Here is a 13,726-nt window from a genome sequence, read left to right as displayed (position 1 = left end):
CTGAATAAGGAAGGAGAGAGAGAGAGTCAATGGCCGAATAGGAAAGGAGAGAGAGTCAAGGCTGAATAAGAAAGGAGAGAGAGAGAGTCAAGGGCTGAATAGGAAAGGAGAGAGAAAGTCAAGGGCTGAATAGGAAAGGAGAGAGAGAGAGTTACGGCTGAATAAGAAAGGAGAGAGAGAGAGAGTCAAGGGCTGAATAGGAAAGGAGAGAGAGAGTTAAGGCTGAATAAGAAAGGAGAGAGAGAGAGTCAAGGGCTGAATAGGATAGGAAAGGAGAGAGAGAGAGTCAAGGCTGAATAGGAAAGGAGAGAGAGAGAGTCAAGGGCTGAATAGGAAAGGAGAGAGAGAGAGTTAAGGCTGAATAAGAAAGGAGAGAGAGTTAAGGCTGAATAAGAAAGGAGAGAGAGTCAAGGCTGAATAAGAAAGGAGAGAGAGTTAAGGCTGAATAAGAAAGGAGAGAGAGTCAAGGCTGAATAAGAAAGGAGAGAGAGAGTTAAGGCTGAATAAGAAAGGAGAGAGAGAGTTAAGGCTGAATAAGAAAGGAGAGAGAGAGAGTCAAGGCTGAATAAGAAAGGAGAGAGAGAGAGTTAAGGCTGAATAAGAAAGGAGAGAGAGAGAGTTAAGGCTGAATAGGAAAGGAGAGAGAGAGAGTCAAGGGCTGAATAGGAAAGGAGAGAGAGAGAGTTAAGGCTGAATAAGAAAGGAGAGAGAGAGTCAAGGCTGAATAAGAAAGGAGAGAGAGAGTCAAGGCTGAATAAGAAAGGAGAGAGAGTTAAGGCTGAATAAGAAAGGAGAGAGAGAGAGTCAAGGCTGAATAAGAAAGGAGAGAGAGAGTCAAGGCTGAATAAGAAAGGAGAGAGAGAGTCAAGGCTGAATAAGAAAGGAGAGAGAGAGAGTCAAGGCTGAATAAGAAAGGAGAGAGAGAGTCAAGGCTGAATAAGAAAGGAGAGAGAGAGAGCCAAGGCTGAATAAGAAAGGAGAGAGAGAGAGTCAAGGGCTGAATAGGAAAGGAGAGAGAGAGAGTTAAGGCTGAATAAGAAAGGAGAGAGAGAGAGTCAAGGCTGAATAAGAACGGAGAGAGAGTCAAGGCTGAATAAGAAAGGAGAGAGAGAGTTAAGGCTGAATAGGCAAGGAGAGAGAGAGAGTCAAGGCTGAATAGGAAAGGAGAGAGAGAGAGTCAATGGCTGAATAGGAAAGGAGAGAGAGAGAGTTAAGGCTGAATAAGAAAGGAGAGAGAGAGAGTCAAGGCTGAATAAGAATGGAGAGAGAGTCAAGGCTGAATAAGAAAGGAGAAAGAGAGTTAAGGCTGAATAAGAAAGGAGAGAGAGAGTCAAGGCTGAATAAGAAAGGAGAGAGAGAGTCAAGGCTGAATAAGAAAGGAGAGAGAGAGTCAAGGCTGAATAAGAAAGGAGAGAGAGAGTCAAGGCTGAATAAGAAAGGAGAGAGAGAGAGTCAAGGCTGAATAAGAAAGGAGAGAGAGAGAGTCAAGGCTGAATAAGAAAGGAGAGAGAGAGTTAAGGCTGATTAAGAAAGGAGAGAGAGTCAAGGCTGAATAAGAAAGGAGAGAGAGAGTCAAGGCTGAATAAGAAAGGAGAGAGTCAAGACTGAATAAGGAAGGAGAGAGAGAGAGTCAATGGCTGAATAGGAAAGGAGAGAGAGTCAAGGCTGAATAAGAAAGGAGAGAGAGAGAGTCAAGGGCTGAATAGGAAAGGAGAGAGAAAGTCAAGGGCTGAATAGGAAAGGAGAGAGAGAGAGTTACGGCTGAATAAGAAAGGAGAGAGAGAGAGAGTCAAGGGCTGAATAGGAAAGGAGAGAGAGAGTCAAGGCTGAATGAGAAAGGAGAGAGAGTTAAGGCTGAATAAGAAAGGAGAGAGAGAGAGTCAAGGCTGAATAAGAAAGGAGAGAGAGAGTCAAGGCTGAATAAGAAAGGAGAGAGAGAGTCAAGGCTGAATAAGAAAGGAGAGAGAGAGAGTCAAGGCTGAATAAGAAAGGAGAGAGAGAGTCAAGGCTGAATAAGAAAGGAGAGAGAGAGAGCCAAGGCTGAATAAGAAAGGAGAGAGAGAGAGTCAAGGGCTGAATAGGAAAGGAGAGAGAGAGAGTTAAGGCTGAATAAGAAAGGAGAGAGAGAGAGTCAAGGCTGAATAAGAACGGAGAGAGAGTCAAGGCTGAATAAGAAAGGAGAGAGAGAGTTAAGGCTGAATAGGCAAGGAGAGAGAGAGAGTCAAGGCTGAATAGGAAAGGAGAGAGAGAGAGTCAATGGCTGAATAGGAAAGGAGAGAGAGAGAGTTAAGGCTGAATAAGAAAGGAGAGAGAGAGAGTCAAGGCTGAATAAGAATGGAGAGAGAGTCAAGGCTGAATAAGAAAGGAGAGAGAGAGTTAAGGCTGAATAAGAAAGGAGAGAGAGAGTCAAGGCTGAATAAGAAAGGAGAGAGAGAGTCAAGGCTGAATAAGAAAGGAGAGAGAGAGTCAAGGCTGAATAAGAAAGGAGAGAGAGAGTCAAGGCTGAATAAGAAAGGAGAGAGAGAGAGTCAAGGCTGAATAAGAAAGGAGAGAGAGAGAGTCAAGGCTGAATAAGAAAGGAGAGAGAGAGTTAAGGCTGAATAAGAAAGGAGAGAGAGTCAAGGCTGAATAAGAAAGGAGAGAGAGAGTCAAGGCTGAATAAGAAAGGAGAGAGTCAAGACTGAATAAGGAAGGAGAGAGAGAGAGTCAATGGCTGAATAGGAAAGGAGAGAGAGTCAAGGCTGAATAAGAAAGGAGAGAGAGAGGGTCAAGGGCTGAATAGGAAAGGAGAGAGAAAGTCAAGGGCTGAATAGGAAAGGAGAGAGAGAGAGTTACGGCTGAATAAGAAAGGAGAGAGAGAGAGAGTCAAGGGCTGAATAGGAAAGGAGAGAGAGAGTTAAGGCTGAATAAGAAAGGAGAGAGAGAGAGTCAAGGGCTGAATAGGATAGGAAAGGAGAGAGAGAGAGTCAAGGCTGAATAGGAAAGGAGAGAGAGAGAGTCAAGGGCTGAATAGGAAAGGAGAGAGAGAGAGTTAAGGCTGAATAAGAAAGGAGAGAGAGTTAAGGCTGAATAAGAAAGGAGAGAGAGTCAAGGCTGAATAAGAAAGGAGAGAGAGTTAAGGCTGAATAAGAAAGGAGAGAGAGTCAAGGCTGAATAAGAAAGGAGAGAGAGAGTTAAGGCTGAATAAGAAAGGAGAGAGAGAGTTAAGGCTGAATAAGAAAGGAGAGAGAGAGAGTCAAGGCTGAATAAGAAAGGAGAGAGAGAGAGTTAAGGCTGAATAAGAAAGGAGAGAGAGAGAGTTAAGGCTGAATAGGAAAGGAGAGAGAGAGAGTCAAGGGCTGAATAGGAAAGGAGAGAGAGAGTCAAGGCTGAATAAGAAAGGAGAGAGAGTTAAGGCTGAATAAGAAAGGAGAGAGAGAGAGTCAAGGCTGAATAAGAAAGGAGAGAGAGAGTCAAGGCTGAATAAGAAAGGAGAGAGAGAGTTAAGGCTGAATAAGAAAGGAGAGAGAGAGAGTCAAGGCTGAATAAGAAAGGAGAGAGAGAGAGTTAAGGCTGAATAAGAAAGGAGAGAGAGTTAAGGCTGAATAAGAAAGGAGAGAGAGAGTCAAGGCTGAATAAGAAAGGAGAGAGAGAGTCAAGGCTGAATAAGAAAGGAGAGAGAGTTAAGGCTGAATAAGAAAGGAGAGAGAGAGAGTCAAGGCTGAATAAGAAAGGAGAGAGAGAGTCAAGGCTGAATAAGAAAGGAGAGAGAGAGTCAAGGCTGAATAAGAAAGGAGAGAGAGAGAGTCAAGGCTGAATAAGAAAGGAGAGAGAGAGTCAAGGCTGAATAAGAAAGGAGAGAGAGAGAGCCAAGGCTGAATAAGAAAGGAGAGAGAGAGAGTCAAGGGCTGAATAGGAAAGGAGAGAGAGAGAGTTAAGGCTGAATAAGAAAGGAGAGAGAGAGAGTCAAGGCTGAATAAGAACGGAGAGAGAGTCAAGGCTGAATAAGAAAGGAGAGAGAGAGTTAAGGCTGAATAGGCAAGGAGAGAGAGAGAGTCAAGGCTGAATAGGAAAGGAGAGAGAGAGAGTCAATGGCTGAATAGGAAAGGAGAGAGAGAGAGTTAAGGCTGAATAAGAAAGGAGAGAGAGAGAGTCAAGGCTGAATAAGAATGGAGAGAGAGTCAAGGCTGAATAAGAAAGGAGAGAGAGAGTTAAGGCTGAATAAGAAAGGAGAGAGAGAGTCAAGGCTGAATAAGAAAGGAGAGAGAGAGTCAAGGCTGAATAAGAAAGGAGAGAGAGAGTCAAGGCTGAATAAGAAAGGAGAGAGAGAGTCAAGGCTGAATAAGAAAGGAGAGAGAGAGAGTCAAGGCTGAATAAGAAAGGAGAGAGAGAGAGTCAAGGCTGAATAAGAAAGGAGAGAGAGAGTTAAGGCTGAATAAGAAAGGAGAGAGAGTCAAGGCTGAATAAGAAAGGAGAGAGAGAGTCAAGGCTGAATAAGAAAGGAGAGAGTCAAGACTGAATAAGGAAGGAGAGAGAGAGAGTCAATGGCTGAATAGGAAAGGAGAGAGAGTCAAGGCTGAATAAGAAAGGAGAGAGAGAGAGTCAAGGGCTGAATAGGAAAGGAGAGAGAAAGTCAAGGGCTGAATAGGAAAGGAGAGAGAGAGAGTTACGGCTGAATAAGAAAGGAGAGAGAGAGAGAGTCAAGGGCTGAATAGGAAAGGAGAGAGAGAGTTAAGGCTGAATAAGAAAGGAGAGAGAGAGAGTCAAGGCTGAATAAGAAAGGAGAGAGAGAGAGAGTCAAGACTGAATAAGAAAGGAGAGAGAGAGTCAAGACTGAATAAGAAAGGAGAGAGAGAGAGTCAAGGGCTGAATAGGAAAGGAGAGAGAGTCAAGGCTGAATAAGAAAGGAGAGAGAGAGAGTCAAGGGCTGAATAGGAAAGGAGAGAGAGAGAGTCAAGGCTGAATAGGAAAGGAGAGAGAGAGAGTCAAGGGCTGAATAGGAAAGGAGAGAGAGTCAAGGCTGAATAAGAAAGGAGAGAGAGAGTCAAGGGCTGAATAGGCAAGGAGAGAGAGAGAGTCAAGGCTGAATAGGAAAGGAGAGAGAGAGAGTCAATGGCTGAATAGGAAAGGAGAGAGAGAGAGTTAAGGCTGAATAAGAAAGGAGAGAGAGAGAGTCAAGGCTGAATAAGAATGGAGAGAGAGTCAAGGCTGAATAAGAAAGGAGAGAGAGAGTTAAGGCTGAATAAGAAAGGAGAGAGAGAGTCAAGGCTGAATAAGAAAGGAGAGAGAGAGTCAAGGCTGAATAAGAAAGGAGAGAGAGAGTCAAGGCTGAATAAGAAAGGAGAGAGAGAGTCAAGGCTGAATAAGAAAGGAGAGAGAGAGAGTCAAGGCTGAATAAGAAAGGAGAGAGAGAGAGTCAAGGCTGAATAAGAAAGGAGAGAGAGAGTTAAGGCTGAATAAGAAAGGAGAGAGAGTCAAGGCTGAATAAGAAAGGAGAGAGAGAGTCAAGGCTGAATAAGAAAGGAGAGAGTCAAGACTGAATAAGGAAGGAGAGAGAGAGAGTCAATGGCTGAATAGGAAAGGAGAGAGAGAGAGTCAAGGCTGAATAAGAAAGGAGAGAGAGAGAGAGTCAAGGCTGAATAAGAAAGGAGAGAGAGAGAGTCAAGGCTGAATAAGAAAGGAGAGAGAGAGAGTCAAGGGCTGAATAGGAAAGGAGAGAGAAAGTCAAGGGCTGAATAGGAAAGGAGAGAGAGAGAGTTAAGGCTGAATAAGAAAGGAGAGAGAGAGAGAGTCAAGGGCTGAATAGGAAAGGAGAGAGAGAGTTAAGGCTGAATAAGAAAGGAGAGAGAGAGAGTCAAGGCTGAATAAGAAAGGAGAGAGAGAGAGAGAGTCAAGACTGAATAAGAAAGGAGAGAGAGAGTCAAGACTGAATAAGAAAGGAGAGAGAGAGAGTCAAGTGCTGAATAGGAAAGGAGAGAGAGTCAAGGCTGAATAAGAAAGGAGAGAGAGAGAGTCAAGGGCTGAATAGGAAAGGAGAGAGAGAGAGTCAAGGCTGAATAGGAAAGGAGAGAGAGAGAGTCAAGGGCTGAATAGGAAAGGAGAGAGAGTCAAGGCTGAATAAGAAAGGAGAGAGAGAGAGTCAAGGGCTGAATAGGCAAGGAGAGAGAGAGTCAAGGCTGAATAGGAAAGGAGAGAGAGAGAGTCAAGGGCTGAATAGGAAAGGAGAGAGAAAGTCAAGGGCTGAATAGGAAAGGAGAGAGAGAGAGTTACGGCTGAATAAGAAAGGAGAGGGAGAGAGAGAGTCAAGGGCTGAATAGGAAAGGAGAGAGAGAGTCAAGGCTGAATAAGAAAGGAGAGAGAGAGAGAGTCAAGACTGAATAAGAAAGGAGAGAGAGAGTCAAGACTGAATAAGAAAGGAGAGAGAGAGAGTCAAGGGCTGAATAGGAAAGGAGAGAGAGTCAAGGCTGAATAAGAAAGGAGAGAGAGAGAGTCAAGGGCTGAATAGGAAAGGAGAGAGAGAGAGTCAAGGCTGAATAGGAAAGGAGAGAGAGAGAGTCAAGGGCTGAATAGGAAAGGAGAGAGAGTCAAGGCTGAATAAGAAAGGAGAGAGAGAGTCAAGGGCTGAATAGGCAAGGAGAGAGAGAGAGTCAAGGCTGAATAGGAAAGGAGAGAGAGAGAGTCAATGGCTGAATAGGAAAGGAGAGAGAGAGAGTTAAGGCTGAATAAGAAAGGAGAGAGAGAGAGTCAAGGCTGAATAAGAATGGAGAGAGAGTCAAGGCTGAATAGGCAAGGAGAGAGAGAGTTAAGGCTGAATAAGAAAGGAGAGAGAGAGTCAAGGCTGAATAAGAAAGGAGAGAGAGAGTCAAGGCTGAATAAGAAAGGAGAGAGAGAGTCAAGGCTGAATAAGAAAGGAGAGAGAGAGTCAAGGCTGAATAAGAAAGGAGAGAGAGAGAGTCAAGGCTGAATAAGAAAGGAGAGAGAGAGAGTCAAGGCTGAATAAGAAAGGAGAGAGAGAGTTAAGGCTGAATAAGAAAGGAGAGAGAGTCAAGGCTGAATAAGAAAGGAGAGAGAGAGTCAAGGCTGAATAAGAAAGGAGAGAGTCAAGACTGAATAAGGAAGGAGAGAGAGAGAGTCAATGGCTGAATAGGAAAGGAGAGAGAGAGAGAGTCAAGGCTGAATAAGAAAGGAGAGAGAGAGAGTCAAGGCTGAATAAGAAAGGAGAGAGAGAGAGTCAAGGGCTGAATAGGAAAGGAGAGAGAAAGTCAAGGGCTGAATAGGAAAGGAGAGAGAGAGAGTTAAGGCTGAATAAGAAAGGAGAGAGAGAGAGAGTCAAGGGCTGAATAGGAAAGGAGAGAGAGAGTTAAGGCTGAATAAGAAAGGAGAGAGAGAGAGTCAAGGCTGAATAAGAAAGGAGAGAGAGAGAGAGTCAAGACTGAATAAGAAAGGAGAGAGAGAGTCAAGACTGAATAAGAAAGGAGAGAGAGAGAGTCAAGGGCTGAATAGGAAAGGAGAGAGAGTCAAGGCTGAATAAGAAAGGAGAGAGAGAGAGTCAAGGGCTGAATAGGAAAGGAGAGAGAGAGAGTCAAGGCTGAATAGGAAAGGAGAGAGAGAGAGTCAAGGGCTGAATAGGAAAGGAGAGAGAGTCAAGGCTGAATAAGAAAGGAGAGAGAGAGAGTCAAGGGCTGAATAGGCAAGGAGAGAGAGAGAGTCAAGGCTGAATAGGAAAGGAGAGAGAGAGAGTCAAGGGCTGAATAGGAAAGGAGAGAGAGAGAGTTAAGGCTGAATAAGAAAGGAGAGAGAGAGAGTCAAGGCTGAATAAGAAAGGAGAGAGAGTCAAGGCTGAATAAGAAAGGTGAGAGAGAGAGTCAAGGCTGAATAAGAAAGGAGAGAGAGTTAAGGCTGAATAAGAAAGGAGAGAGAGTTAAGGCTGAATAAGAAAGGAGAGAGAGTCAAGGCTGAATAAGAAAGGAGAGAGAGAGTCAAGGCTGAATAAGAAAGGAGAGAGAGAGTTAAGGCTGAATTAGAAAGGAGAGAGAGAGTCAAGGCTGAATAAGAAAGGAGAGAGAGAGAGTTAAGGCTGAATAAGAAAAAAGAGAGAGAGAGTCAAGGCTGAATAAGAAAGGAGAGAGAGAGAGTCAAGGCTGAATAAGAAAGGAGAGAGAGAGAGTCAAGGCTGAATAAGAAAGGAGAGAGAGAGTTAAGGCTGAATAAGAAAGGAGAGAGAGAGTCAAGGCTGAATAAGAAAGGAGAGAGAGAGAGTTAAGGCTGAATAAGAAAGGAGAGAGAGAGAGTCAAGGCTGAATAAGAAAGGAGAGAGAGAGAGTCAAGACTGAATAAGAAAGGAGAGGGAGAGAGTCAAGGGCTGAATAGGAAAGGAGAGAGTCAAGGCTGAATAAGAAAGGAGAGAGAGAGAGTCAAGGGCTGAATAGGATAGGAAAGGAGAGAGAGAGAGTCAAGGCTGAATAGGAAAGGAGAGAGAGAGAGTCAAGGGCTGAATAGGAAAGGAGAGAGAGAGAGTTAAGGCTGAATAAGAAAGGAGAGAGAGTTAAGGCTGAATAAGAAAGGAGAGAGAGTCAAGGCTGAATAAGAAAGGAGAGAGAGTTAAGGCTGAATAAGAAAGGAGAGAGAGTCAAGGCTGAATAAGAAAGGAGAGAGAGAGTTAAGGCTGAATAAGAAAGGAGAGAGAGAGTTAAGGCTGAATAAGAAAGGAGAGAGAGAGAGTCAAGGCTGAATAAGAAAGGAGAGAGAGAGAGTTAAGGCTGAATAAGAAAGGAGAGAGAGAGAGTTAAGGCTGAATAGGAAAGGAGAGAGAGAGAGTCAAGGGCTGAATAGGAAAGGAGAGAGAGAGAGTCAAGGCTGAATAAGAAAGGAGAGAGAGAGTCAAGGCTGAATAAGAAAGGAGAGAGAGAGTCAAGGCTGAATAAGAAAGGAGAGAGAGTTAAGGCTGAATAAGAAAGGAGAGAGAGAGAGTCAAGGCTGAATAAGAAAGGAGAGAGAGAGTCAAGGCTGAATAAGAAAGGAGAGAGAGAGTCAAGGCTGAATAAGAAAGGAGAGAGAGAGAGTCAAGGCTGAATAAGAAAGGAGAGAGAGAGTCAAGGCTGAATAAGAAAGGAGAGAGAGAGAGCCAAGGCTGAATAAGAAAGGAGAGAGAGAGAGTTAAGGCTGAATAAGAAAGGAGAGAGAGAGTTAAGGCTGAATAAGAAAGGAGAGAGAGAGAGTCAAGGCTGAATAAGAAAGGAGAGAGAGAGAGTTAAGGCTGAATAAGAAAGGAGAGAGAGAGAGAGTACAGGTAGATAGACCATCCCTCCATCGCCCATCGGAGCAGCGTAACCATGGTAAAGAGTGGCCGATTGAAAATATTTGTGGCAGAAGGCACTGATCCACAGAGACACACACACACACCACCTACACACTGAACCACCCTCTCTCTTTCTCTTTTTCTTTCTCTCACGCATTCACACGCCCTCCCTCTCTCCTCTCTTCTCTCGTTTTCTCTCTCTGTCATCCCATTTTTAACACTTGTTCCGGTTGCTAGGAGATGCAAAGCCACAGAAACAGACGGGTCAGAATGGAAACAGCAGAATGCTGAGATATATTTCGGTGGCAAAGTTATGTGTGTCAGAGGGTATTGCATGTGGTGTGTGTGTGTGTGTGTTTGTATGTTTGTGTGTGTGTGTGTGTTTGTGTGCTTCTTAAATACCAGCCCCTCCCTCGTATCATGCTTGGACAGCTTTGGATATAAGTGCAAGTTAGTAGCACTGATATTTGTCAGTCTCAGCCACGTACATAGACTAACAGTACATGGCCTTCAGATTGCAGGCCTGAGTACAGTAAGACTAAAGCAAAGTAACTAGCGAGCTACTGCTCCGTTCCAGCTGTTATGGACAGCCTAGCTGTTTGGAGGAGGTGCTTTCTGTATCCGGAAGTGTCCATGTACACAAAGACACCAGTCAGTGGCAGAGGTAAACAATATCCTGTATGATTATAGATTTCAGCATTTGACATTGCTCTATGTGTGTGTGTGTGTGTGTGTGTCACCTTTGAGAGGTCCACCAGAGTGTTGGCCTGATCACTCAGTTTCCTCTGCTCCATCTTCACACTACGCAGTCTGCAAAATAACACACACATACACTGTGACACACACTTACACACTGTGACACACACACATCGATGATGCATCCACAAAGAGTTAAGCCAGAGAATTGCTAGGTCACAGCCAGGTAACAGTTATTAGCCCAGCTAGGTTAGCAGCAGGTGTATAGCATCAGATTCTAGAATTAGACAGCATAGACCAGACCAGGAAGTACATACAGTAGAAGCCAACTGGTCCAAAAGCTTCAGTTAGCACCATTCACTGGACAGGAGTTCCATTCGGCTTTCAGAGCTGGTATAAACCCATCATTGTCTAATCTATTTTCATGTCAGTCTAGACAGGTGTCAGACTAGCTAGCCAACCTCTACAACTAATTAACACAAGTTAACCACTGTTTGCATGGTCAATGACGTTTTTCATTCATCATGGATGAGCTAGCTAGAAATAGGTAAACACGTCTATCAGGATGTTTCTCATAATGATGCTGGGTCAGCCCTGTCAACCAATCACAATGCAGTGTTTCCTGTCCTGGAACTACCCACAGAGACCTAGGCTAGACAATATGTCTGGGTTGATAATACATGTAGGTGTATTGAGGGCTGCGGGTCAGAGATGTGATGTGTGTGTGCTCTCACTGGTGGATGGCCTGCAGGAACTTCCTCTGGTGTTTGCGGACTCTGGAGTGGTCAATCTTCTTCTGTAGTTTGGTGTGTTTGTAGATGAGCCAAGTCTCCCTCAGAACGTTGGCCGCAGCATTTTTTATCTGCACGGAGAGAACACACACACACACACACAGTTACACTTTAGCAACAGGTAGCCCCTGGCAACGGAGTCAGGCAGCAGATCTACCCGGCCTCTTCCCCGGCCCCATCTCTCTCCATCTTCCTCTCTCTCGTTCTCAGTCTCTATCTCTCTTCCTCTCCCTCCACACACAGACAATGTCTTCTTCCTTCAACTCACTCCTCTGTTTTTCTCTTCCCCTGGAGAGTACAACAGTCCCTACTCTCTCTGTCCCTCCACACACATTTGCTCACATACAGTCAGTCACACACTGTCCTTATGTAGAGTCAGCCTCCACAGCCCAATATATTCATCCACACAGACCTGTCCTTATGTAGAGTCAGCCTCCACAGCCCAATACTATTCATCCACACAGACCTGTCCATAGGGAGAGTGCAAAATCTGGATCCCTACAAATCAGCTGGGCTAGACAATCTGGGTGCACCTCAGCCACGCTCAAGGTCCTAAATGATATCATAACCGCAATTGATAAAAGACAGTACTGAGCAGCTGTCTTCATCGACCTGGCCAAGGCTTTCGACGCTGTCAATCACTGCATTCTTATCAGCAGACTTAATAGCCTTGGCTTCTCAAATGACTGCCTCGCCTGGTTCACCAACTACTTCTCAGATAGAGTTCAGAGTGTCAAATCGGAGGGGCTGTTGTCCGGACCTCTGGCAGTCTCTATGGGGGTGCCACAGGGTTCAATTCTCGACTCTTTTCAACTATCATTCTCGACTCTTTTCTCTGTATATATCAATGATGTCGCTCTTGCTGCTGGTGATTCTCTGATCCACCTCTACGCAGACAACACCATTCTGTATACATCTGGCCCTTCTTTGGACACTGTGCTAACAAACCCCCAAACGAGCTTCAACGCCATACAACATTCCTTCCGTGGCCTCCAACTGCTTTTAAATGCTAGTAAAACTAAGTGCATGCTCTTCAACCGATTGCTGCCTACACCCTCCCGCCCAACTAGCATCACTGCTCTGGACGGTTCTGACCTAGAATATGCGGACAACTACAAATACCTAGGTGTCTGGTTAGACTATAAACTCTCATTCCAGACTCACATTAAGCATCTCCAATCCAAAACCGCCCAACTAGCATCACTGCTCTGGACGGTTCTGACCTAGAATATGCGGACAACTACAAATACCTAGGTGTCTGGTTAGACTATAAACTCTCATTCCAGACTCACATTAAGCATCTCCAATCCAAAAAGAAATCTAGAATTGGCTTCCTATTTCGCAACAAAGCCTCCTTCACTCATGCCGCCAAACATACCCTCGTAAAACTGACTATCCCACGCATCCTTGACTTCGGCGATGTCATTTACAAAATAGCCCCCAACACTCTACTCAGCAAACTTAGTTTTACTAGGAAAATAACCTCACACTCAACGTCAACAAAACAAAGGAGATGATCGTGGACTTCAGGAAACAGCAGAGGGAGCACCCCCTTATCCACATCAACGGGACAGCAGTGGAGAAGGCGAAAAGTTTTAAGTTCCTCGGCGTACACATCCCGAACAAACTGAAATGGTCCACCCACACAGATAGTGTGGTGAATAAGGCGCAACAGCGCCTCTTCAACCTCAGGAGGGTGAAGAAATTTGTCTTGTCACCAACAACACTCACAAACTTTTACAGATGCACATCGAGAGCACCTATCCTTAGGGAGTCAGCCTCCACAGCCCAATACTATTCATCCACACAGAGACCTGTCCTTAGGGAGTCAGCCTCCACAGCCCAATACTATTCATCCACACAGAGACCTGTCCTTAGGGAGTCAGCCTCCACAGCCCAATACTATTCATCCACACAGAGACCTGTCCTTAGGGAGTCAGCCTCCACAGCCAAATACTATTCATCCACACACACAGACCTGTCCTTAGGGAGTCAGCCTCCACAGCCCAATACTATTCATCCACACAGAGACCTGTCCTTAGGGAGTCAGCCTCCACAGCCCAATACTATTCATCCACACAGAGACCTGTCCTTAGGGAGAGTCAGCCTCCACAGCCAAATACTATTCATCCACACAGAGACCTGTCCTTAGGGAGTCAGCCTCCACAGCCCAATACTATTCATCCACACAGAGACCTGTCCTTAGGGAGTCAGCCTCCACAGCCCAATACTATTCATCCACACAGAGACCTGTCCTTAGGGAGTCAGCCTCCACAGCCAAATACTATTCATCCACACACACAGACCTGTCCTTAGGGAGTCAGCCTCCACAGCCCAATACTATTCATCCACACAGAGACCTGTCCTTAGGGAGTCAGCCTCCACAGCCCAATACTATTCATCCACACAGAGACCTGTCCTTAGGGAGTCAGCCTCCACAGCCAAATACTATTCATCCACACAGAGACCTGTCCTTAGAGAGTCAGCCTCCACAGCCCAATACTATTCATCCACACAGAGACCTGTCCTTAGGGAGTCAGCCTCCACAGCCCAATACTATTCATCCACACAGAGACCTGTCCTTAGGGAGTCAGCCTCCACAGCCCAATACTATTCATCCACACAGACAGACCTGTCCTTAGGGAGTCAGCCTCCACAGCCCAATACTATTCATCCACACAGAGACCTGTCCTTAGGGAGTCAGCCTCCACAGCCAAATACTATTCATCCACACAGAGACCTGTCCTTAGGGAGTCAGCCTCCACAGCCCAATACTATTCATCAACACACAGACCTGTCCTTAGGGAGTCAGCCTCCACAGCCCAATACTATTCATCCACACAGAGACCTGTCCTTATGGAGAGTCAGCCTCCACAGCCCAATACTATTCATCCACACAGAGACCTGTCCTTAGGGAGTCAGCCTCCACAGCCCAATACTATTCATCCACACACACAGACCT

The 13,726-nt window shown here is 45.2% G+C and overlaps 1 protein-coding gene across 1 annotated transcript in view; it reads right to left on the bottom strand.

Moving 5' to 3' along the window:
* Nucleotides 1-13,726, bottom strand: part of kcnn3 (potassium intermediate/small conductance calcium-activated channel, subfamily N, member 3) — a 129,024-nt gene that overhangs the window by 12,156 nt on the left and 103,142 nt on the right. The window contains exons 8-9 of the mRNA XM_071396533.1: nucleotides 10,708-10,835; nucleotides 10,018-10,087 (exon numbers count right to left, since the gene is read on the bottom strand). Coding sequence (XP_071252634.1) covers nucleotides 10,018-10,087; nucleotides 10,708-10,835 — 198 coding nt within the window. The remainder of the gene's footprint in view (nucleotides 1-10,017; nucleotides 10,088-10,707; nucleotides 10,836-13,726) is intronic.

This window comes from Salvelinus alpinus, chromosome 4 (genome assembly GCF_045679555.1).
Source record: "Salvelinus alpinus chromosome 4, SLU_Salpinus.1, whole genome shotgun sequence".
In the NCBI taxonomy this organism is placed as follows: Eukaryota; Metazoa; Chordata; class Actinopteri; order Salmoniformes; family Salmonidae; genus Salvelinus; species Salvelinus alpinus.
This window is presented reverse-complemented; position numbering and strand designations above follow the sequence as displayed.